At 42.5% G+C, this 21458-nt stretch overlaps 5 protein-coding genes across 6 annotated transcripts; 4 read left to right on the top strand and 1 right to left on the bottom strand.

Moving 5' to 3' along the window:
* Nucleotides 1-1003: 1003 nt before the first annotated feature.
* LOC115729768 (non-specific lipid-transfer protein 3-like) lies at nucleotides 1004-19321 on the top strand. Of its 2 annotated transcripts, XR_007199828.1 has the most exons (3): nucleotides 1004-1425; nucleotides 1548-1755; nucleotides 19310-19321. XR_007199828.1 is itself a non-coding variant. In XM_030660393.2 (2 exons), the coding sequence occupies exons 1-2, from the start codon at nucleotides 1061-1063 to the stop codon at nucleotides 1555-1557; spliced, it is 375 nt and encodes a 124-aa protein (XP_030516253.1). In that variant the 5' UTR covers nucleotides 1004-1060; the 3' UTR covers nucleotides 1558-1834. The 2 variants fall into 2 exon arrangements, 1 of the variants encoding a protein (XP_030516253.1); XM_030660393.2 differs by lacking the exon at nucleotides 19310-19321 and having other exon boundaries at nucleotides 1548-1834.
* On the top strand, nucleotides 4105-5181 carry LOC115729106. Its single transcript, XM_030659550.2, has 2 exons — nucleotides 4105-4457; nucleotides 4576-5181. Exons 1-2 carry the CDS (start codon nucleotides 4134-4136, stop codon nucleotides 4879-4881), a joined length of 630 nt encoding a protein of 209 aa, XP_030515410.1. The 5' UTR covers nucleotides 4105-4133; the 3' UTR covers nucleotides 4882-5181.
* LOC115729767 (probable serine/threonine-protein kinase PBL18) lies at nucleotides 7645-12232 on the top strand. The gene is given in 6 exon segments (XM_030660392.2): nucleotides 7645-7819; nucleotides 8732-9413; nucleotides 9688-9945; nucleotides 11016-11135; nucleotides 11271-11793; nucleotides 11796-12232. Coding segments are annotated over 5 exon segments (1647 nt in total). The 5' UTR covers nucleotides 7645-7819; nucleotides 8732-8780; the 3' UTR covers nucleotides 11909-12232.
* LOC115729770 (elongation factor P) lies at nucleotides 13118-16567 on the top strand. Its single transcript, XM_030660395.2, has 7 exons — nucleotides 13118-13350; nucleotides 13471-13548; nucleotides 14358-14464; nucleotides 15310-15387; nucleotides 15608-15709; nucleotides 15985-16066; nucleotides 16347-16567. Exons 1-7 carry the CDS (start codon nucleotides 13188-13190, stop codon nucleotides 16463-16465), a joined length of 729 nt encoding a protein of 242 aa, XP_030516255.2. The 5' UTR covers nucleotides 13118-13187; the 3' UTR covers nucleotides 16466-16567.
* Nucleotides 16841-19111, bottom strand: LOC115731414 (pentatricopeptide repeat-containing protein At5g39710-like). Its single transcript, XM_030662076.2, has 2 exons — nucleotides 19081-19111; nucleotides 16841-18614 (listed from the first exon to the last, which is right to left on the bottom strand). The coding sequence occupies exon 2, from the start codon at nucleotides 18586-18588 to the stop codon at nucleotides 16981-16983; it is 1608 nt and encodes a 535-aa protein (XP_030517936.2). The 5' UTR covers nucleotides 18589-18614; nucleotides 19081-19111; the 3' UTR covers nucleotides 16841-16980.
* Nucleotides 19322-21458: the final 2137 nt, after the last annotated feature.

The raw sequence follows: 21458 nt of genomic DNA, 5'->3' as shown, positions 1-21458 counted from the left end.
CAATCCCAAACCATTTGATTATGTTCATTGAGTCATAAACATTTTCACGTTTTGCCAATTGAGTCTATCCTGTCAATTTTGATCGAAAATAGTTGACATGAAATGGCGACCACCTACGTGCCACGGCCTACGTGAATAATTTTTAATAATTTTTCTTACGAATTTTTTAATAATTTTTTTTATTTTTTATTATTTTTTGTTTTTCTTATCTTATCTTTTTTCACAACTTCAATCGACGAGATCACATGCAAACCATCGCCGGCCAACAGGCGAGGCCGTCGGGCACTCGCCCAAATTCGGGCGAGGGTCGACACCCTCGCTTCTTGGCCGGCGAGTAGGAGTGAGCATGGTTCCGGATAGACCAACCGGAAACCAACCGCGCCGGGCAAGGAGCGGAGGCAGGTCCAAAAAACGCCGTGGCAAGTCCACCACTTAACCCGGACCTGAAAAAAAATTTTTTTTTTTTTTTTTATATATATTTTTCACAATCATACAATGTTATATGGCATCCATATGAGTGTATAATTTGGAGCAAACAATTTTTATGTTTCTCCAAAAATATAAATGTATTCCAATAGATTGGTTTCGAGTTCTAAATGTAATCTCCTAAAACACTCATATCTACTTTCTCTAGATGTTTATCTATAAAAATAAAAATAAAAAAAATAAAAAAATATAGGTTCGGCCGACCCTACGGGGTAGTTAGGTTCAAAAAAGAGAACTTCCGGTGGAACTTGTAAGAACCGAACCGCCACCCCTACCGGCGACCACTTGCTCATTATGAGACAGGTATAAAATTTGTAAGGTACACACTCATACCGTATAAATGCTTGGAACTTTATTACGATACAACGTTGTATACTTGTATGATACAGTGCACCGTAGAAGTGCCCGATCGTTGGCAGATTCAATTCTCCAACCAAACTCCATCAGAACACTAAATGAGATTCACCTACCAATTCAGGCCTCGAGTTCCGACCTCCTCCTATTTAAACACCACCTTCTTCATCCCTCCCCAAGAAGAAGAAGAAGAAGAAGAAGAAGACTAGTATCCACGAAAATGGCCAACCCTGGACTCCTCAAAACTGCAGCCCTGGCGGTCGCCGTCCTGTGCATGGTGGTGGCCAATGCGCCTCCGGCCGCTTCGCAGGTGTCCTCCTGCAACCAGGTGGTCAACACCCTGATGCCGTGCGTGTCCTACGTGCTCAACGGAGGGGCCGTGCCACCCGCCTGCTGCAGCGGGATCCGGTCGCTGTACTCGGCGGCGAGGACCACGGCCGACCGCCAAGGCGTCTGCAACTGCCTGAAGTCCGCCATCAACGGGATCTCCTACAACGCCAACAACGCCGGCCTCGCAGCGGGCCTGCCGGCCAAGTGCGGGCTCAATATTCCTTACAAGATCAGCCCCTCCACCGACTGCAAGAGGCAAGTTCTGCATCATCATTTCCTCGAGCACCATTAGAGCACTGTAGTTCGAAAATACTTTCGATATGTACGCGCTAAGTCTCATTTTTTTTTTTTTTTTTTTGTGTGGATCTGTGTTGCAGCGTGAAGTGAGAGAGAAAGATGGGGCGCAGGACCAAAATGCTTCCAAGGGCGAACATACGGTGTCGTTCTGGATCTCTATGTTAACGTTAGAATAAGAGGAACTACTGCTGCTACTGTTGCCTCGAGCGACGGTGTCTCTAGTTATTACGATAGTAGTCGTTGCGGTGTCGTTCCGGATCTCTGTATCGACGGTTAGTACGACGCGTCGTTTCATATGGTCGAATGTATTCTACGCCATGTATGGGGAAACTACTTTGTACTTTTGAACGAAAGTGTTTTCACTGTGCTTCGTAGACCAGCTTGCCCTCTGTCTCTCACTCTTTTTGTTCTCGATTCGACACAAAGCTGCCGAATATATGCTCTTGAGTACTAGACCCCTCTGAGACGAAAATGGTTCAAATCAAATAGATATATTTCACCCTTTTTAAACCATTTTCATGCAATGCAAATTTAATAATCATACTCGACCCGACTCATATCTAAATCGTACTCGATCCCGTCTAATATTCCTAAAACACTTTCATATCTTACCAAATCTAAGAAAGCTTCCACACAAATTAAGGCGAGTGTGCGGAATTATTAAGTACAAGATCGAGTAGAAATAAGAGAGAATGAAAAGAGTGTCATAAAAGTGGACTGTATCTAAGTAAGTTGTAAACGCATTTATTATCCATTTACGGCTCATTTATGACTCGTTTACGATATATTCACGACTCTTTTGACACTCACATTATATTTAAATAGATTTATGACTTACTTATTAAATATAACTAACTCTTCCACACACATATATATAAAACTTATCGAACAACTAACCCATCATATATGGATGGAGAAATGGTTTTATAACCCATTATGTCTGGTCTAATGAGAACAAACATGGAGTGAATATAACATATCTGAGTCAAGATCATAGAGATGCTTTAAGATCACCAAAGGACTTGTCGAGCTCTGGCGATGAAGGTTGTTATGCAAGAGGAAACTTTTAACTAACATATATTAGGAATGCGAATAAGATGGGATTAGGATCTTTGATCCTGCCGACAAAGCAAACGCTGTATTTATAAATCTCACCCCCTTAATACCTAAGTTTGTATATATTTTACACATTCGTAAGGATGAACTGCATAAATGGACGAGTCACTGAATGGAAATACCGACGGAGATAGACGATTTATTCCCTTACTTCCGGACTTTTTAGTTATTTAAAATGGTCGAGCAGTACGTTTTGAAATCCCGGATCCATGATTTCATCTAGGATCCGTTTGTTTCATGGGAAACAATGATTTGGAAAAATATTTTTCCCTAAAAATAATTGTTTGTATAGCTTGAAATAATCCGTCAATGGAAGATATTTTTATCAGTGACAACATTTTATGTTTGAACATTTTTATGGGCGATGAAAATGTTTTTTCGTTCGTTCATTTTCGGAAGCGATACAAATGATCATTTTTAGTACGAAATTATTCATTTTTCTCGAAACAAACAATGTCTTAGGACATCAAAAGATAGCCCTCTCCAATTACGATTCTTTTTTTTTTTTCTTCAAGTGATGGGCTTGTTTCGAGGAAATTTGAAAGTAGCGGTAAAATGTTTTCCATTTCAAGGATTCTTGTAATTTTTCTGAGTTGCATTGAAATTTTGAGATCAGTTGGAAATCATTTTCTAATTCTTTACGAACTTTTTTTTTTCAGTAAAATAATTGCACATGGGTTAGATTACCGGACACAGGATTGGGCACCGACCCCGCCCTTGAGCAAGATCTACCAGTTGAATATTTTTGCACAATGCTGGTTAGATACTACGAGCAAGAGTTGCAATTGGCATAACTGAGCATGAATGTTTGCACTAATTGATCTGATTTACCTTCAGTAACTCATTAAGCATCGGTAATATAGACTAACCATTAAAAATAAGGGCTTAAATACACTATACATGCTAAAAGTGTTTACTTTAGTACCAAAATTTTAAAAACAATCACTTAAGTGCTAAAACTTTTAAAACGACCACTAATTAATCTGATTTACCTACAGTAACTCATTAATTCTTGGTAATATAGAGTAACCATAAGAAATAACTAATAAAAAAAAAACTTTTACTGCCTCATGAGCTAGATTCAAGATCATTCATGGCGCTCCAGGGACCCCCAATTGGGGTCACGTAGTGATCACAATTGAGATTATAGAAATTTTGACGACCTCATGTTGGCGCTGCGCCTTTAAGAGAGAGAGAGAGAAGGCGGAGGAGGGACAGGTGAGACGGGTAAGAGAGAGCGTACCAGAGGAGGAGCACGGAAGCACGAGCTCAGGACGGGGGGCGGAAACTTTTGCCGGGGACGGGGGCGACAGTCGGAGGTGGCCAAGAAGCAGACGACGGCGGTCGGTGGTGGTGGGGAGATTGGGCCTCGGGAGAGATGGGCAAAAGAAGTCCATTCATTGATGGGCCTTCCCTTTTCAACCTAACAACTAATGCGACAAAGAAGCCCAAACAACGAATCCCAGTCTCCGATTGCAACTCTCTCTTTCTCCCTCGCCCTTTCCAACTTGGAAAACTGGTTGAGCTCGCTGTGACCTAACGGCCTCACCATGCGAGCAGAGCAAAAGCATCCGCATCAGCAGCAGCAGCAGCAATGGAGAGTCAACCTCCACGCAAGGTCCAGGAACTTCAGCGTCGCGCTCACAGCCACAACGCCGATTCCGACTTGGAGTCCTCGCGGCGGTCACCATAGCCTCTCGATCTTGCTCCGGCTTTGGAGCTTCGTCCTCCGCGTGCGGTCGGATTGCGGGACCGGACCTCCGAGGCAGCGCCGGCGATTCCTCGGATCCAGATTCCTCAGAGCTCTCGGGAGAATCCGAGGATCGCGAGCTAAAAAGGAAACCGTCGCCGTCGCGACGCGCGAAGCCAATAAGGTACGGTACGGTACAGACTACGGATTCGCGCAACGCCATTAATACCCATTGCCTTGATAATGGAGTTTCGAAACTGAGAATGTGGACCTTAATTCCATTTGATCCTGTGCGTATGTAGGCCGAGATTGGGGCTGTGCGGCTGTCCGTCGTCCTTGTCCTGATCTCCGCGTTCCTTCTCGGAGCGATCTCGGCCAACCGCCTGGCCAACATCGGTGCAGGCGTCGTCGCGGTGGCGTCGACGATCCTCGCTCGCGCGCCGAAGCAATTTCTCGCGAGACAAGCGAGCTTCGCGTTGGTGCTGTTGAGTCTGTGGAGCGCGGTTGGATCTCCGTCTCGAGCGTTCGATCTGGCGAAGTACGTGGACTTCGCCGGGGATTGGGTGCCAGGAATCTTGTGGAAGATCTGGAAGAGCGCGGCGTCATGAATTCCTGATCGGCTGATTTGACGGATTGGATCAGGTGAAGCGAAATCTCAGGTACCGTGATTTATTTTGCGCGAGCCCTCCGTCTCCGCCGCCGCCGCCGGCCAATACGAGTTCGAGTAAAGCCAGAGTAATTTCTACGCCGTGGATACAAGCATAATCATGTCATTTACGAACCGAAGTAGGCCGGAGCCGGCTCGGTCGATTGCCTCCACGTGGGTTTCAATGAAATATAATTGGTTTCGGGCTTGATTATGCGTTCTATCTAACTCAAAAGACTCGATTCGAGTATTCGGGGTTATTTTCTACGGTACAATACGGTACATAGTTCAATTGAGCCTCAAAACTTATTAAATTAATGCAACAAAATTTGCGCGTCAACTCTATTCGATTCTGTGAATACTGACGAATTTTTTCGTTATTACTATCAATTAAAGCATTCAACTATGGCAGAATAAATATACTTTTTTCTTTTATGGAATTAGGCTTCGGTCGTCGGGAACCCTTGCTCGGACACAGGCAAGGGCTCGCAGCCTTGGCTTGCGCGCGGTGGCTAGCAGAGCCACCGCCACATCACCAAGGATGACAAATGCGGCAATTTGAGGACTTCGATAGACATTACCGTCCCGAAAACCGCTCCGATGTCATCCTACCGGATGAAGCTGCTTCTCTTCGCCTAACAGTGTTCCAATCAGGGATCCTCACCAAGTTCCGGCCACAGAACAAAAGATGCCCGAAAACCCAAACACGCTCCCAGCAATGCATCCAAACGATTTCTCTCAAAAGGAACGTTCCAAAATGCCGTCCTTTCCAAATTGAAATTCCATATCAATCTGGAGTGCAGCCATGCCGGCCACAACCGGGCGTTAAGGGCCACAGAGAGAGTGGAATCGTATTAGCAACCGTTTGAAAGTCGCAATCACGAGCCGCATAAGTCCCCCGAAGTTGCGAGCCCGGGAAGCTCAATGTATGCGTGGTTCTCCTTTGTGAAATTCTCCGATCTGGTCGCGACATCCACACAAGTGATGTCCGACCCTCACGCCAAAGGTTGGTGGGGGTCGATAGCCCTCGCCGACAAAGTCGGATACTAGATCGGCGTCGTGAGTCCTTGAAAAACAATTAGAATACCATGCTAATGGCTATAATTTTATTAATTGCGGAGTTTTAGGACTAAGTCGAACTACTTGAAAGTCTGGAGCTTGATTGGACTTGTGGAACGAGTTTGAGAAGAATCTCTAGTACAGTTGATCTTGGGTGCTTAATGCATGATCGATTAGCGTCGCTACATAAATGGGCCGGATCCTATGTTGTGTGGCCTGGACGTGGTCTCCTTCGGCCCAATAATCCACATATGACAACAACATTCGAATCCACTGGGCCCCACGTGGGCCCACCCTCTTTTTGAGGGGGCCCGGGGGGGAGGAGGGGGCCCTCAGTTTGTGATGATGGGAAGCTTCGGCACGAGTGCATGGCGCGTGTGAGGTGCCCACTCAATTAAGCATCATCGACGAGCTGTCCCGTGTCAGGTGGGCCCCCATTGAATTCTTTGGTTGGACGCGGGCGAGCCGTCGATCGCCCTCCCGGGGTAGCATCCGACGGCGTGCGTCCAAAGTCAAAGCGGAATCCCGATGGGTCTCTTTGACCACACGGGAATTGTGTTGTTGGAAATAATTGTTTTTTCTTTTTTTTAGTTTCGTTTCTCATTTTCTTGTTCTCTGCCTTTGACTGGATTGTCACTTCAAACGAGGCTCTCTTTCGTTGAAATCGGAGGCCAGGGGACCCGGCTTTTACGTAAATGACCCCTGCCCCTTTTTGGTCATTTTATAATCTCTCTGTCTCCTCTCCCATCTTACACAACTTATACAGTAATATTAAAAAAAAAAAAGAATTAGGAAAATCGCAAGAGTCGGCTTGAATTTTCCTCAATTGTATTTTGTGTTTCGTAATCCATAGTTTCCTTCGATCCTTTTTTTTTAAATTATTATTATAAAAAAGATGCTTCTTACGTGATAATATTTTTCAAAATCGTATCTCGCATCCTCTTGTAGATACTATAAAAGCATAGCTGCAAAATGCAAATCCCCAAAACTTTGAGAAATGAAGCCCTCATTCGAAATTCCAAATGTCGCCGTAATAGAACGTGACTTTCCTTTGCCGTTCCGCACGCTTACATTATTGATCGTTGTCCCATCGACTAAAGCTCGATAATGTTCTGACTCACGTGACTTTTCTAGTCAATATAACACGATAACGACTTTCGAAAATATCGTGCGAAGAAGTTCGCTTGCTATCGCGGCCGACGGACATCGGGAAGTGGGCGAAAATTCTTCGGCGCGCATCTTAGGAAAAGCATTTAGAGCGCACGCATAATGCTCTCTGATGAATACTTCAAAGCATGCCGCATGCCTTGGAAGATTTCAAATTTCCGGACAATTCAACCGCACGAGTGTTTGACCAAAATATATTTGTACCGCACGAGTAATTCTGCTTAATTCGTGTTCTCCGAAATGTGCAAAAATATAAAGAGGGGGGAGCTGGGAAGAAAAGTCTCGAGGGGCAAAAAAGTAAAATCATTTTCCTCCAGTCATGGGAAGGAGATATTAGATAATGATTAAATTACTAAATCCCCGGGTTTTCTTTTTCTTTATGGTAGGTTTGACCACTACTCATTGGGCCCCACCTCCCCTCTCTCTCTCTCTCTCTCTCTCCATTCAATTCCAATATTCCTCCCACATCTCTCTCTCTCTTTTCTCTCTCTGTCTGCTTCGACACCATTTCCTTCTGCTTTTGTCCTTTCTTTGACCTGCTTCCGCACCAAAATCGTCGATTGGACTGAAACGAAGAAGCTTTTGGCCAGCACTCCTCCTTCTTCCCCCACCCTCTTCCACATCTCGCTGGCGAATTGAGCTCCGAGCTAGTCCGGGGATTCGAGGTTTCTCAGGTAAGCGATGTGTTTTCGTTTTCTTGCTTCGGATTTTGGCGTCGATTTCGCAGTTGTTCTGGTCGGCTTGGTGGATTGGGAGGACGCCGTGGCGGTTGGTCTCGAGTCCTCGTTAGCGGCGCGGTTAGGTTTTGAATGGGGTCTTTTGTCTGTGGGGGGGGCTCTGGGATCTTCCCGGTGGCTGCCCGCTTTGATTTGCGCGGCCGTAGATTCTTCAGCCGTTAGGAAGTCACGGGGTGCAAATGGGTGTTGGGTTTTGGGGTTTCGCTAGATCTGTGGTCGCTGTCGACCCGATGAGGCGGCGAATCGAAGCCCTTTTTTCTTTTTTCCCGTTGTCGTGCTTTGATGAATGAGTGGTGATTATTGTTTGAGCGATTCGTAGCGGCGTCTCGCTGGACTAGCGTATAGGACGATGTGTTTGTTCATATTGTGGACGCAAGTGCCCACCTGTGTCGAATGGCTTTGTTCGCTTTTTGAATTCCGATTTCTGATTGCCTTGAAATGGTTCACCATGTTAGTCTAGGAAGTAATGGAGTGAGTGCCTAGTATCTCCTTTTGGGAACAGCCGATAAAAGCAAATGAAGACCAGATCTTTGGTATTAATTTTTAGCGGCTATGGTGCAGGCTGAAGGTGGGGCAAATTATAATAGGAGAAAAAGACAAGCCTAATTAAGCGGAGGGGAGAAACAGTTTGTACAACCTGTTATTTATGATGCTCATTTGCTTTTGCAGTTTGATATGACTTTTTTCAATGTGTGTTGGTCGATATGTTTCATATAAATCATGCCTTCAGAGTTGAAGACAGTATTCGTGGATTGCACAGCCAGATGGGCTTCTTTTATGAACCCATATGAAGTTCTGAAACATGTAGAGGTTTGAGATGTTTATGTGTTCGTTGTTTTTCTTTGGCAGGAACATAGACAAGACAACCAGATAGCAGCTGCAGATTTCTGAATCTAGAATGGGTTGTTTCACCGTTTTGAAGTGTAGGAAGAAGAAACCTGAAAGAACCAGTTACACCAAACATAATAATGACTCTAAGGAGCAAATGCCAATGATTCTGCCTGAACCCCAAATACGGACACGGTCATTGCAGTCTGCTCCACCGAGTTTCAAAACTAGAGTTAAACCTGTTCAGACAGTTTACATGGTCACAAATGGTAGGATGCGTGCATTATCTGCTCCATCTATTGCCTTTGATATGGCCGAACAAGATGCTCTCTCATCAGCTGAATTCGATGAACTAGAAGATTCAAGATACCGTGCTTCCATGAAAGAACAAAGGTCCTCGAGTCCACAACCTCTTCCCCTTCCATCACCTCAGGGTGCTGCTGTCCTAAAAACTGCAGGAAGCTTTAAGTCCGCAGCAGGGAGTGGCCCACTATATCCTTCTGGACCATTGCCTTTGCCTCCCTCAGGAGCCCTTCGTAGCTTTTTACCTGACGAAATTGCTGCAGCTTGCAATAATTTCTCTTTAGATCGATGGACATCAGAAGGTCTATCTTCAATAATGTATAGAGCATCCTTTGGAGAAGATAATTCGAGTTCAAGGAAGTTTGAAGCTACCGTCACTCGCCTTCAGACATCCACTCAGGTAGCAAGTGCTTTAAAATGTTTTGAATGCAACATCCGTAATTTCTTGCAGAGCTTAAAGATATTGGATGCAAAAGAATGCTAAGTAGTGCTTTCCTTCACTTTGAGTATGAATTTGACAGTTTTTGAAACCTAGATCTCATGACACTCACTAGAAGTTCAGTTTTAATAAGACGATTTGTCCTACAATTATCATCGGCTTACATGTATATGTTTGATTTGATTCGCCTACTTGTAATGTGGCCTTACAAATTTCTTTCACTTGTTGCTTTTAGGGGATAAAAGAGTTCATAAGTGATGCAAACACTCTTGCATCTTTGCAGCATCCTTACCTTTGTAAGCTGCTTGGGTACTGCGCACGTGAGGGTCCGGAGCCAAGAACTCTTGTGTATGAGAGGCTTTACCATGGAAGCTTAGACAGGCTCCTATATGGAAGATCTGATGGACCACCTATAGATTGGAACACCAGAATGAAAGTTGCCTTATGTGCTGCACAAGGGCTTACTTTCCTGCATGAAGAAGGGCCCTTTCAGGTAAGCAAAAGGCTTTTGTTTCTCGTGTCTCTATGCATTATGGGTGACACGTTGCAGTATGTGATGAGAAAACTTGAGAAGGCTTTACAAAAACCAGATACAGTTAAAGACAAAAATCTGACATGATGAACTTGGATTCCTAGGGCCTGCATGGTGACCATTCTCATTCTTTGATTCTCATCCCAGAACAGTAAAAAATGAGAATGCTGTTTGGTAACATAAATAATTCTGATTCTGATTTTGATTCTGTTCTCAGAATCAGTTTTTGAAAATCAAAATCGGTTTTTGAGTAAAATCCAGAAGCAAAAAAAAGTTGCTTCTAGGAAAAGAATGACTTTTGAAAATAGCAAACAGAATGAAGTCTCACATCTCTTACTTTTTCCTTGTAATTTTCTCGTCATTTTTTCCCCTCTACCTAATAAAAATAAATTAAAAAAAAAATAACAAAAAATTTAGAAAATTCTAAAAAATAGAAAAAGCTTAGATTATGCTAGTTTGACCTTATTTTCATAAAGTTGGGCCTAAATTTCATAAATTTCATAGCTTTCACTCTCCTACAAAGAATATTGCAGAGGATGAGGGCATCCAACATGCATACTGATAGCCGTGCGTCACAAGATATTTCTATGTATTTAGAAAATGCAACATTTAAAGAACTTTAAACATCATGTATTAAAATTTGTATTTCATTCATGACATGCTAAAAAATAATGTATTTTAAATTATTTGAGTGTGCATTGAAAATTAGTCTTTAATTTAGGATGACATTTTATAAATTAACTGCATAGTTATTTGACTTAAATGAAAAAAATAGGGAAAGAATCATTTTTTTGAAACATAAATTTTGTGCGGTTATCAAACACATTCTGATTTTCTAAAACCCATTCAATAACAGAATCAAAAAATTCATTTGAACCAGAATCGGTTTTTCCGGATCAGAATGAGAATCGAATAATGAGAATGGTTACCATGCAAACCCCTAGGGTCCCGATTCCAGGATTTTGGCCTTACTGATTTGTATTTTGATTGTTCAATGGTTTTAGATACTTACAGGATTGTTAATTTGACAGGCTATGTTCAATGAATTTTCAACGGCCAACATCCAAATCGACAAGGATTTCAGCGCCAAGCTTTCAGGATATGGTTGCATTGGGCACATTCAAGAGTCAGATATGTCCAACAGTTCAGTGGTAAGTTCTTACGCTGACTTAGTGTTCTGAGTTCCTTGGATTGTTCCGGCAGATTCTTGGTCAACAGAATTTGTATTAACCACCATGTTTGCCTAAGTTCGATGATAGATATAGTTGTCATTTATGTGTGTTCAGGCATTGGCGAACCTTTCTGTGGAGACAGTGGAGAAGGGATTGCTCACTCCAAAGAGCAATGTATGGAGTTTCGGCATAGTTCTTCTCGAATTGCTCACTGGTCGGAAGAGTCTGGATAACCGGCTTCCTAAAGAAGAGAGGAACCTGGTCAAGTGGAGTCGGCCTTTCCTGGCCGATGATTGCCGGCTATCACTGATAATGGACCCTCAGCTCAAAGGTCGTTTCCCGGCTAAAGCAGCAGGAACTGTAGCTGACATTGCTCAGCGATGCCTCCAAAAAGAACCTTCAGAAAGACCCACGATGCGAACCATTGTGGACCTTCTAAAAGTCATACAAGACATGAAGTATTCCTGCCGATTCCCTTTGCAAGAGCCGGCAGCAATTGCCGGGAAGCAAATGTTGAAATCCCCAAGCCTAAACGGAATCATGGTCCCGACACCCAAGTTGAATTTTTCCCCGTCCCCACCGCCTAGAGTGGCCCCACCATCCGCCGCTCCGGGAAATTTCGTGCTCTACCCACATCTCTTCCTCCTCGCGCATGTTCCTCGACCCTTGCCTTGGAGGAATTGAATTCTCAAGAAAGCCGTAAGTCTTCATCATCATCAGCCGTGCGAAGGGCTAGTGTGGAAGGATTTTGATTGTTGATACGTGATTTTATTTATTTTTTCTCAGGTTCTCTCGTGTTCATTCGTGATTTAGTAGTATGAAGTATAGATTATAAAGGTGTGGTTTTTTCACCTTGCCATCCCTCTATATCGGGTCATAGAGGGGATGCTTTTTGTAGATAAGAGTGCAAGATCATGCTGTTTATTGTTATACAAGAATCCCATTTAAAGCAGAGTGGCCATGTGCATCGCCGTCGCCATGTTGTCACGGCCGCTCTTCAGTGTATATGTATATGTTTCTGTCTGATTAATGGTTTTTGCAATAAGCCTCCGTGGAGGAAGATTAACGTCGATAAATTCCTTTTAAGTGGAACTGCAGATGAAGTGTAATCTTTGAGGACGGAACATCCTTGTGTCTCCACAAATTTCGTTCCTGACCTGTTTGGTTGGCAGGAATGTCTGTACCACCAATCGGAAATAGTTCTGTCTATTTCGTTGGACTATTTCAGGGAGGTATTTTGGGGATGATTACCTCCATGGTCCGATGGCGGTGGCTCACGGGCCTTGATCGAGGTTGTGCGTGGCTTCATTGCGGGTGGCAACCTCAATTGGGTGTTCCGAGCCGCTATGAATGACCTTGATGGGAGGTCATCCTGGCATGAGGGGGGCTCGTCCGCCTTAGATTAAGCTCAGCATTATCATGGCGAGACATTGATCAATCAAGAGAGTGCCCAAAAGCATTGCAAAAAGGATAGAGGGTGGTGGCGCCAAGGTCGGCGGCTGCTGTGACCTTTTCAGAATGGCCTACGCATCCAGGAGACAGGTTTAGAGCTAATGCCAAAAGCGGACCAACGGTCCCCAATCGGAAATTTAGAGGTTATAAGAGGAATGGCCTACGCATCCTGGAGACGGGTTTAGAGATAATGTCAAAAGTGGATCAATGATCCTCAATCGGAAATTCAGAGGTTAACAATGGCAAGTTTAACGACAATAGCGGCGGCTATTGCGTTTGTAAGAGGGAATTTAGGATTTAGGACATTTTGAAAAAGAAAACGGTATTGTCGTTAATGAAGTCGTAAAGATAATCGACGTGAACACACGAAAGTGTCATTTTTAAAAATTAGAGGCATGTAAAATGGAAATGAAAAAGAAAAATTACTTCTATGATTCTGGTATCTTCCGAGAAAAAAGTTAAAAAGAGAACAGGAATCACCTTCCTTATCCGACTGGTCTTATTCATGGCATTGTAAGAAGGAACACTACACCGGACCAATTCACTTACCGAGACAAGAAGCAACCGCTTTGCCCCGTAATGGCGTCTCTCAACCTCTCCTGCTCCGTGGCATCGTCGTCGTCGTCGTCTTCTTCCGCTTCTTCGATGGTCCGTGCGCCTGCGCTCTCTCTCTCATCCTCGAAGCCCTCCGTCTTCCCGGCCCGGTCTTTCCCCGGATTCCATCGACGCTCTTCGTATCCGAGTAATCAGTCAACAGCCTCAGTCCCATTCATCTCCCTCTCTCCCTGCGCGGAGCTCAAAGTCCACTCCTTTCTGATGTGGGTTTCGATTGACGCCCTCGCATTTGCGATTGTTTTGGCAGGGATATATGCTCTGTCCAGTAACGACATAAAAGTCGGCACCAACCTTGTCGTTGATGGAGCTCCTTGGCGAGTTATCGGTAACTGCTTCCTCCGTTTCCGTTTGAGATAATCTCGGCTTTTCTCGCTTTCCCTACTAGTGTTTGTTGGTGTATTTGAGCGCTTATGACTGCGTTTATGGTGTATCCTCCGACGTCATTACAATGCATTCTTGGTTAATGAAATGCTGATAGTTTGGTGCGTTTTTACGTTTGTCTGGTTTCTGATTGTGTGGATAGCTATGTTGCGAAAACCCAGCGGTGGATGCAGTGTTTTGACTTACAAGGGGACGAGGAGCTAAGAAATTTGGCAAAATCTATGCTTAGGGGCGTGATATATACAGATTTGACATGAAAAATTTTGAATAACATAGCAAATACTACTGAAATTAGATCGAACACCTGACAGTCGTGGGGGTGGGTTTGGTTAGCGCCAGTACGTACCTGTGATGGGTCTTTCTCCTTTTCTCTCATTGCTTCCAGTTACTGTATATGGATTGTTCAATGGTTTTAGGCCCAGTTGGCTCCATAAATCGCCGGCTTTTAGTTTACTTAACTACCTATAGAGACGAAGTTCCCTTGTGGAAAGTCATTATCACACTGGACATTTTAATTAGTATACCTCGCACTTTAATTGTTTCTCTTTTTTAAGTAGTCTTCTTCTTCTTCAAAGCTGGCATTGGCTGAGCATGGGACTTTGGTTCAGTGTGCTGTATGTTTTGCGAAGTTTTAAGCTGTCCACAAGGCTCATGTGTTTCCTACTTAATTCATTTGGCTTATACGTTTCTGTGCTTTACTGTGACATTTTTCTCCATGTAAGTCCTAGGTCTTCTGCTGTTTGGTATATGCAGAGTTCTTACATGTGAAACCGGGAAAAGGAGCAGCTTTTGTTAGAACCAAGATGCGCAATTACGTAACAGGAAACACTGTTGAGAAAACCTTTAGAGCTGGAAGTTCGGTTAGTTTCTCAGTCTTAGTGGTCTCTTGTTACCCTTTGTGTTATTAAGAAGGCTAGCGTAGTATGAACTGGTATTTCCAGTCAAATGATTGTTGATATGAGTAGAAAGTGTAATTGTTATATACTTTCACATTTCATATATGGACTCAGACTTCTATTGTATAAACTCTATCACAGGATGTTCTTGAGTGTGCCATACCTGCCTAGATACAAATTCATTGTTCAACCGCAGGTTTCGTTTTATTAAAGTGATGGTTCAGTCTATTAAAGGTGAGGTGTCTGAGTGTGGACAGAGGAATCACGTTATCCAGACAAACCTTGGTCAAACTAAAGACTGCCTTGATATTCGTAACAACGATGATAATATATGCAACCTCTAATTTGCAAATGGAGTAGCTCTGTCACTATTATCTTGCACATCGGAGCCTGTGGTCCTTGACTCCTGGGCTAATTGCATAGAGTTCTATTGTCTAGCTTAAGTAACTTATCTCAAATACGCCTTATGGAGAAGAAAGTCGAAAATAGTATGTCGACTGCAATAAGTTGGGCAAAGCTTTTTGGGACTTATGGGTTCTGTTAGAATTATTAATGTGCACTTCTACTTTGATTGCGATTATTCAAGAATTGCATTTTGGATGGTTGTGAACATGGCTGTGGTCCTCCTTTAGAAGAATTGCCACAGTTGTAGGATGATGTCGCAGAAATAAGTACCTGTGTCTTGATTCAGCGCCTTCAGCAGAACCCTTCCCGGATCCTTTTTTCTTATTTAGATCATGCCGAGCATTTAGATCTTTTGGAGATTGCTGTCTAAGCCAAGACTATCTGATGTCTGGATCTTTTTCCAGATCGATGAGGCAAATATATCCAAGGAAACCAAGCAATTCACTTACAAAGATGCTGCCCAGTTTGTCTTCATGGACTTGGTATGTTTCTTTGTTCATTATAGTTTCCATGTAGTGCACTTTTCTCAACCAGTTCTGCTCTGCTCAAGCATCACCTGCTTCATCACTCTAGGAATGTCTTTTTTACAGTTGTTTATGTGAGTGTGTTACATTATCTAGGCCACATTAAAAATGAATTGAAAAAGGAGTGACTGGTATCATTATGTTCCGTCTTCTAAGATATGTACTTCTCGTATGACAGACTACCTACGAGGAAATTCGTCTCAATGAATCAGAGGTTGGTGACAAGACAAAGTGGTTAAAAGAGGGTATGGACTGCAATGTGCTGTTTTGGAATGGGAAGGTAATTTTAATTTCAGATTCTGGGTTTGGTGATTTCAGGTGTTCTCACCTTATGAATATGATACACCTCCAGTGTTCTTGTGTCACAAAGTAAATATGGATCTAATTAATCTAGGAGCAGTTTAATGTAGGGCCAGCATCCAACCGCACCTTGCCAAAAGCCATTATGTGCTTTTGTAAATTAAAGAGCATACTGGATAACATCTCTCAAATGACTATCAACCTGCTATATTCATTTATTAGCCATCTCATCGTGCAGCGTTGTATCTGTTGCAGGTTATTGACTTTGATCTCCCAATCACAGTTAAGCTGAAGGTGGTGGATGTTGACCCTGGTCTGAAAGGCGATACTGCTCAAGGTAACTTCCTTCGTTCTTTCTCAAACTATAGAAACTATATTCTTAATAGTGAGGTACAAGGCCACCAAGTGTCTCCAGGAATATGAAGTGAGGCACGTGGATCTTTAAGGTTTCATGCACCTCTGTTTGATTTCGCGGTATCTGAGCTGTGCATGATATACTGAGAAAAAAGTTCAGGACTTTGTTCTTTTCCTTTGTTGCATTAGGGGCTTGGGTGGTGAAGGAGAAGTTGGTCGTTCTTTCTTACCATCTGATCTGATGATTCATATTCTTATAATAGGTGGATCGAAACCTGCGAAACTTGACACAGGTGCTGTGGTTAATGTCCCACTGTTCGTGAACATAGGCGATGAGATTTTGGTAGATACAAGAACTGGGCAATACATGAGTCGTGCGTGAGGTTTTAGCGCTGTATGATTCTTACTCCAAACGTCTAGGCTTTTCATCGGATCTGTGAAATTCACTCATGAGGCTTAGATAGCAAAGAGGTAGTTGCCCAAATTTCATCGTTGCGCAATTCTTTTTTGTGTAGTCGATTGTAGTATTTATTGCTTATCATACCTGTAAGAAAAGAGCAAGTTTTGTGACCAAAGCTATGGCCGATCGAAATAGTATTGAAAATACTTTGCAATTGCTTTATTTGTTTTAAAACTCTTCAAGTGGGGGAGACGTTCATAATCCAGGTTTAATTGATTTTTTTTTTGTTCAAATGTTTAATTGAATGTTTACAAGCCAATGACTGTACAAAAGTCCTTGTTTACAAGTCACATCTCAATAGTAAGAAGCATTTGCTCCGTTGATGGCTTCTATTCAAGAGCTGTCGTCACACCAAGCCGCTTGGAACTATGAGGCGATCTCCCTTAGGTAGTGATCCAAGAAGGTGGCTACTGTCGTCAGTTAGCCAAGACTCTTCCCTAGGCATCTTCTGGCTTCTTCTCGGGCACGACACCTCGCTTCAGTGCCATACCATACACATTACAAGCGCATAACCACCTTCCTTGACGATTAGACTCGTTTATAACGACGTTGTATGCATCTTTAATGGGATGCGTAAATCTTTCATCCATTAGGACCAACAGAGCCTTGTCAAGCTTTCCCTCCCCGCAAAGTGCTCTCACTACTCTAGCTAAGCTAGTCATTTTTGGTGAATGCCCCATTCTCATCATGTGCTCTATATTGAACAAAGCTTCTTCATCTCTGTTCCCTACAGAAAGTGTTTGTATGATAAATCCATAAGAGGTCTCATCGATAACACAACCCCTGCTTCTCATTTTCTCGAACATCTGGTAGACATCATCCAATAGGTTTCTCTCTTTCAAAGAAATCCTGCGCACAGCCCTAAGTAATGTATTCAACATCCTCCCTTCAACTTCAAAACCATCTCCTACCATCTCTTTATAAGCCCTCAATGCAGCCCTTATTTTCCCCCACTTCAACAAGCCGTGAATCAAGGTGCTATAACTGATGTTGTCTGGCATGCAATCGCTCTCCTTCATCAGCTTCAACACACCAAAGCCTTTCATCGGCTTCCCTTCTTTGCAATACCCATTGAACAAAGTATTGTAAGTAACAACATTCGGAGACAACCCTGCCTCTAGAGCTTCATCAAGCAATTCCATGGCCTCTGGCGACCTGCCCACTTTGCAAAACCCATCCATTACAGCTGTGTATGTGTATATGTCCGGTTTGATCGAAAACGAATCCTTCTTGATATTCTCCAACATCTCATATGCTTCCTCCACCCTCCCAACGTAGCACAACCCTTTGATCAAGCAATTGTACGTCTGAATTGTGGGCTCGCAACCGACTCTGTTCATCACGCGGAACACCTCAAAAGCCCTCTGCATTTGGCCCTTTCTGCAAAACGAATTCACGAGGGTCGTGAAAGTCGCGACGCTCGGGCATAGCTCGTTATCCACCATGAAGTCCAAGATTCGTGCAGCATCATCTAAGTTGTTCTTCAAACAGTGGCAGACGATCGCGGACGAAAACGTCCACGAGTCCGGGTCCAACCCATGAGACGGCATTTCGTCGAACACTTGCAAGGCGATGTCGGGCTCGTGCGCCATGGCCAATGCCGCGAGCAGATCGTTGACCCCGGACAAGCTCCCCATCTGCCCATCTCGCCGTAGGAGACGGACGAACTCGACCCTGTCCGTAGCGGGCAACGCCCTGATTCTTTCGGCCAAGCACTGGACCCGGACCGTGCAGCTTCTCCGCTCGCGTTCCTGATTCTCTCGCCCCTGCACTTCACTCGGCGGTGTTAGGATCGCGCTAGTTCTATGGACAGAGCCGTGCGAATGTCTGCTCGGCGAGAATCTTGTGACGAGCTTGCGTCGTTGGATCTTCCAAAGATGTCGTGGGGAGATGATGATGCTTCGAAACGAGCAAGGGTTGCGCTGCGGAGGAAGATGAAGGAGTGGGGATGGGGGAGGATATGGAGTGGATGACAGTAGGGAAGGATGAGGCGGCATTATGCGCAAGGATGTGTTCACCGTGCCCCCAGCCAATAGAACCAGCATTTAGAGGATGTTTAGGGCGTGCAAGGCAACACTTCTGCTTCTGAAACACCATCAGGAGCAGAAGTTGATTTTTCAACTCTTCCATCAAAAGTTAATTTCTGATAAAAAAAGACGTTTGATAAAATTTCTACTTTTGAAATTTCTACTTTTAATCAAATACCGACAACGAGCGGCGGCCGGCGGCCGGCGACCGGCGGCCGGCGAGCGGCGGCGAGCGGGCGGGCAAGCGGGCATTGGTCGGCGGAGTCAAAGAAGTGATTTCTGACGCCGAGAAGTAAAAATTTTTTACTTCTCAAAGTTGGCCAAAAATCTAACCATAAGTAAAAATCTCTTTCAGAAGTAGAAATTCATACTATAAGTCAATATTTTTACCAAACGGATTTCGGTTTCAAAAGCACTTTTGAAGTGTCTTTACCAAACGGATTTTAGCTTCAGAAGCACTTTTGAAGTAGAAATTTTGCTTCTGAAGTGTTATCATGCACGCCCTTAGTCTCGTCGAACGGTGATTCGCTAACTACATCTAACTTAGCTCGGGTATTTCGGTGCTCTGAATGAGATGCGCAGTTCTATTAAGCGAATAGAAATCGATTCGGTCATATCTCGTGATTCTCATCAAAACTATTATATCAACTCATGTTATCGTCGCATCACGGGAATACGATATATTGAAACCAGTTGTTGCGTTTGAAATTTGCCTAACACAGTAGGTGCCGAGGTAAAGGTGTGGTATGGTTGGAAATGCCATGTTGATTCTGGGATCGTCGTAGGAAAATAAGTTGGTCGTGCATGCTGACCTAAACATCATTTTCATTTCCCTAAAATGTAAGTCCCTTTTCCGCAGCTTTCATACTTTACCTGGAACATTTGATTAGACACTGCGATAGTAAGCTAGGAAAATTCCTAGAGGGCATGAACTGGACCTATTTTATCGACTAAAGATCCAAAGTGCACTTTATTTCGAAGAAAGGTTTGAAATGGCCAAGTCGGTCTCGCATAAGGGCCTGGGCTCGCAGGTCGGCCGACTATTTCCTAGCTCACATTTTTCGGCAATTAAAATAGGGACAATATTCGTCCGAAGTCTATATAATCGGTTAAAAAAGATAAGGAAAATTTTCAAATAATGACTTAAAGTGGAGTCATTTTCTCAAAAGAGGACCCATCGTGGACCTTATTTTAAAGAAATGTCTAAAGTGGCCAAGTTAGTCTTGAATAAGTGCCTAAACTCGCCGACCGCTTGAATTTTTATAAGCGATATAATCGATCATTTTTAAAAATATATTTTCCAAAGCATCCTTTTTTCATGAAACAAATGGAGCATAGATGACATTTCTAGAAAATGTTTTCTAGACATTTTCCAAGAAATGAGAATATTTTTTGGTGTTCGGTTGAGACTTGAAAATGAAAAAAAAAAATTATGTGATCATGCTACCCGTGAGTGGAATTAAAAAAAAAGACGATTTCCAATATGAAATTTTCTTCCTCATGCCGGATTTAATTGCATACTTTTCCCCCCCTTCCCAATCATCACATTTGTCCCCACGCAATGAACTTCTGGGAAATATAGGGTTCATGGGATTAATTTGAAAACGCAGCTCTGTCCACAATTAATCAATCTTCCAATATTTGTGGTCATCAAACTTCTATTTTTTTATCACTCCTTTTTTATAAGTGATTATCTATAAAAAAAAAAAAAAAAGAATGACAAGTCGGTCACACGGTTGCTAATTTTTTTAATGGAAAAAATTACCAAAAAAGTCTTAAACTTATTGTATTTGTATACCAATTTAGTCCTAAACTTTTTGACAACTTGCCAATTCAATCATAAACCTTTCAATTATGTCAATTTAGTCCTAAACATTTTGAGATTTTGTCAATTTAGTCATAAAATCTTTTGAAATTTTGCCATTTTAGTCATGAACCTATCATTTGAGTAATTTGCCTAAAAGACTAAATTGGCAATTCATGAAAATGTTTAGGACTAATTTGACAAATCATTAAAAAGTTTAGAACCAAATTCGTAATTGAAAAGTTATCAAAAGGTTTAGTACTGAATTAGCATAAATGCAATAAATATATGATATTTCGGACAATTTTTCCTTTTTAATGGGCTCTATGCGAACATGCGTTATCAAGTGGGCCTTCAATTGAAAAAGCGAGAAAACAAACATCAAAAGGATCATTGATCAATTTGATTAGACCAAAGGACAAACGAAAAATTCGGAAAAAATCTTTTATGACAATCTAACAAAGTCCTTATGAAATGTTTTCAAAATCATCCTCTATTTTTTTTCTGCAAAATCGTCCCTAATCCTAGTATTGGGTCCTAAGAGAAATAGTACTTCATTTTTACGAAGCTCTCAACAACATTCCCCTTGTTACGGCAACGTTTTAGTGAGACATTCATGTCTTCTCTTATGTTTTTACTTTCCCGCGTATGCTTTCGAATGGCAAGGAGTTGTAGTTTTGGTTTGCTCCTTTTGGTTAAATCATTTCCAAATAGTTTTTTTTTTTATTTTTTTTTTTTTAAATAATTTAAAAAAAAATTTTTAAATTTTTTTTTTTTTTTTTTTTTGGGGTTGTATTTTTTTTTTTTTTTTTTTTTTTTAAGGAAGAGAAAAAAAAAAGAGAAAGCTAATGAACCTAATATTTCAATATAAAAATAATGAGGATCGGGGTGAAACCTTTTTATTTTATTTTTTTACCAGAGAAATGGGGAAAGCATCATTATCTAAAACAAATTCAAGGGAAAATGAAAAATCACTGGACCATAGTTATTATGTTAAATAGAAAATCATAGAACAAAACACCTTGATTTTTTTTTATTTTTATTTTTTGGTCGGAACACCTCGGCTTTTTTTAAAAATTCAGCA

The sequence above is a fragment of the Rhodamnia argentea genome, chromosome 10 (genome assembly GCF_020921035.1).
Source record: "Rhodamnia argentea isolate NSW1041297 chromosome 10, ASM2092103v1, whole genome shotgun sequence".
Lineage (NCBI taxonomy): Eukaryota > Viridiplantae > Streptophyta > Magnoliopsida > Myrtales > Myrtaceae > Rhodamnia > Rhodamnia argentea.
This window is presented reverse-complemented; position numbering and strand designations above follow the sequence as displayed.

Bases quoted from the DNA above. Each gene is read 5' to 3' on its own strand.
- LOC115729106 (XM_030659550.2), top strand. From the start codon at position 4,134: ATGCGAGCAGAGCAAAAGCATCCGCATCAGCAGCAGCAGCAGCAATGG. The intron at 4,458-4,575 runs GTACGGTACGGT...GTGCGTATGTAG, and splicing joins CGACGCGCGAAGCCAATAAG to GCCGAGATTGGGGCTGTGCG.
- LOC115729768 (XM_030660393.2), top strand. From the start codon at position 1,061: ATGGCCAACCCTGGACTCCTCAAAACTGCAGCCCTGGCGGTCGCCGTC.
- LOC115731414 (XM_030662076.2), bottom strand. From the start codon at position 18,588: ATGCTGGTTCTATTGGCTGGGGGCACGGTGAACACATCCTTGCGCATA.
- LOC115729770 (XM_030660395.2), top strand. From the start codon at position 13,188: ATGGCGTCTCTCAACCTCTCCTGCTCCGTGGCATCGTCGTCGTCGTCG. The intron at 13,549-14,357 runs GTAACTGCTTCC...TGGTATATGCAG, and splicing joins AGCTCCTTGGCGAGTTATCG to AGTTCTTACATGTGAAACCG. The intron at 15,388-15,607 runs GTATGTTTCTTT...CTCGTATGACAG, and splicing joins AGTTTGTCTTCATGGACTTG to ACTACCTACGAGGAAATTCG.